Source organism: Echinococcus granulosus, assembly GCF_000524195.1.
Source record: "Echinococcus granulosus chromosome Unknown EG_S00502, whole genome shotgun sequence".
In the NCBI taxonomy this organism is placed as follows: Eukaryota; Metazoa; Platyhelminthes; class Cestoda; order Cyclophyllidea; family Taeniidae; genus Echinococcus; species Echinococcus granulosus.
The window spans coordinates 2,384-3,623 of NW_020170881.1; the positions used below are offsets into that span (position 1 = coordinate 2,384).

The 1,240-nt window shown below is 43.4% G+C and overlaps 1 protein-coding gene across 1 annotated transcript in view; it reads left to right on the top strand. All coding sequences in view use genetic code 11, as the record gives it.

The window, feature by feature from the left end:
* Positions 1 to 370, top strand: part of EGR_11205 (hypothetical protein) — a gene marked incomplete at both ends in the record, with an annotated part of 2,336 nt that extends 1,966 nt beyond the window's left edge. Inside the window, 2 exons of the mRNA XM_024500452.1 lie at positions 40 to 86; positions 271 to 370. Of these exons, the coding sequence (XP_024345134.1) occupies positions 40 to 86; positions 271 to 370 (147 nt within the window). The remainder of the gene's footprint in view (positions 1 to 39; positions 87 to 270) is intronic.
* Between the last annotated feature and the right edge of the window lie 870 nt (positions 371 to 1,240).

Here is a 1,240-nt window from a genome sequence, read left to right on the forward strand (position 1 = left end):
CCTTCCCATTGTGGTACTTTTGATTATTCCTTTAAACAGCATACTAATAAAAGCCATTCAAATTGGCTAATGCCGAATGACAGATGGTAAGTATAATGATGTGGAATGTTTTGGCCTTTCTTGCAGCAAGTATTTTTGTTCTCCTTTACCTCTAAGCGCTGTAAGACATGAGCCTCCCTCAAAAACTGATTTTCGTCTTAGTGTCAAGTGCAACTACAACCGCAGGCGTTGTTCTGTTTAATAGCATGAATAGTTTTTTTAATCTGTCAGTTACAATTATCAATGTGTGCAAATTGCCCGTGACAATACAACTGCCGCATGGCAACTAATCGAAATCTTTTTTTCACTACATCCTTTACAATGCAAATGAAGTTGCAGGACGTGGAGAAAGGGGAAGGAGAAGTCCATGCTGCTGAACTGGCTTTCTTGAGTGAGGACCATTCCCGGTGGAAAAGATATCTTCTCTCAGTGAGGGGTAACATTGTGAATTGGTCAAGATGGGTAGTGGTGTGAGTGAGTAATCGACTGGTGGAGTTGACATTGTTCTCCTAAATGTATGAGTTGCTTTTCCAAAGATAATGCCTTATGTTGGTCCGAGACGAGGAACATTTGAATGTAGAGGGGGAGAGAGAAGAGGTCTCCACGAGAAGGGATGTTTACCAATTAGTTCACCTGGATTACTGCTAACACTCTTCATCCAGTGCTCTCTGTACCTCCAATCTCAACCCGCATTCTGGTGTTTTGCATGAAGAAAGTAATAATGTGCTGAATTGATGACTGCTGGAAGCAGTCAAGTGCCCAGCTCCCACACTAACCCCTATACTCATTTACCCACCCAAACGGCTAGCACTTGTGCAATTAACGTCTGCACTATGCTGCCCACATTGAAGGCTGAAAGTGGCTTATTTGGGAAATCTCTGTTTAAACCTACAAGCCTTTGATACGGAAAGTGGGGGAAAATTATTTGTTAACCTCAGGCGCAACAAAGAATTCGCTGAATCCCTTTACTTGGCCACTGCTGATTCCTGGGTCAAAATAGGAGGAGTTATAGGAAGCCGGCAAAAACACAGAGGAGCTGATCTACAAGAGGCAGTAAAACCTTCGACTAGGTGAAGCAGATGAATTAGACTAATCAGAAAAGGCGTTGTACCATAGTGGGAAGGATGGGATGATTACATGAGTAGGCATGAGGGAGAGTAAGTTGCAGGATGCGGTAAAAGGGGTTGCTGAGCGGAGCAGC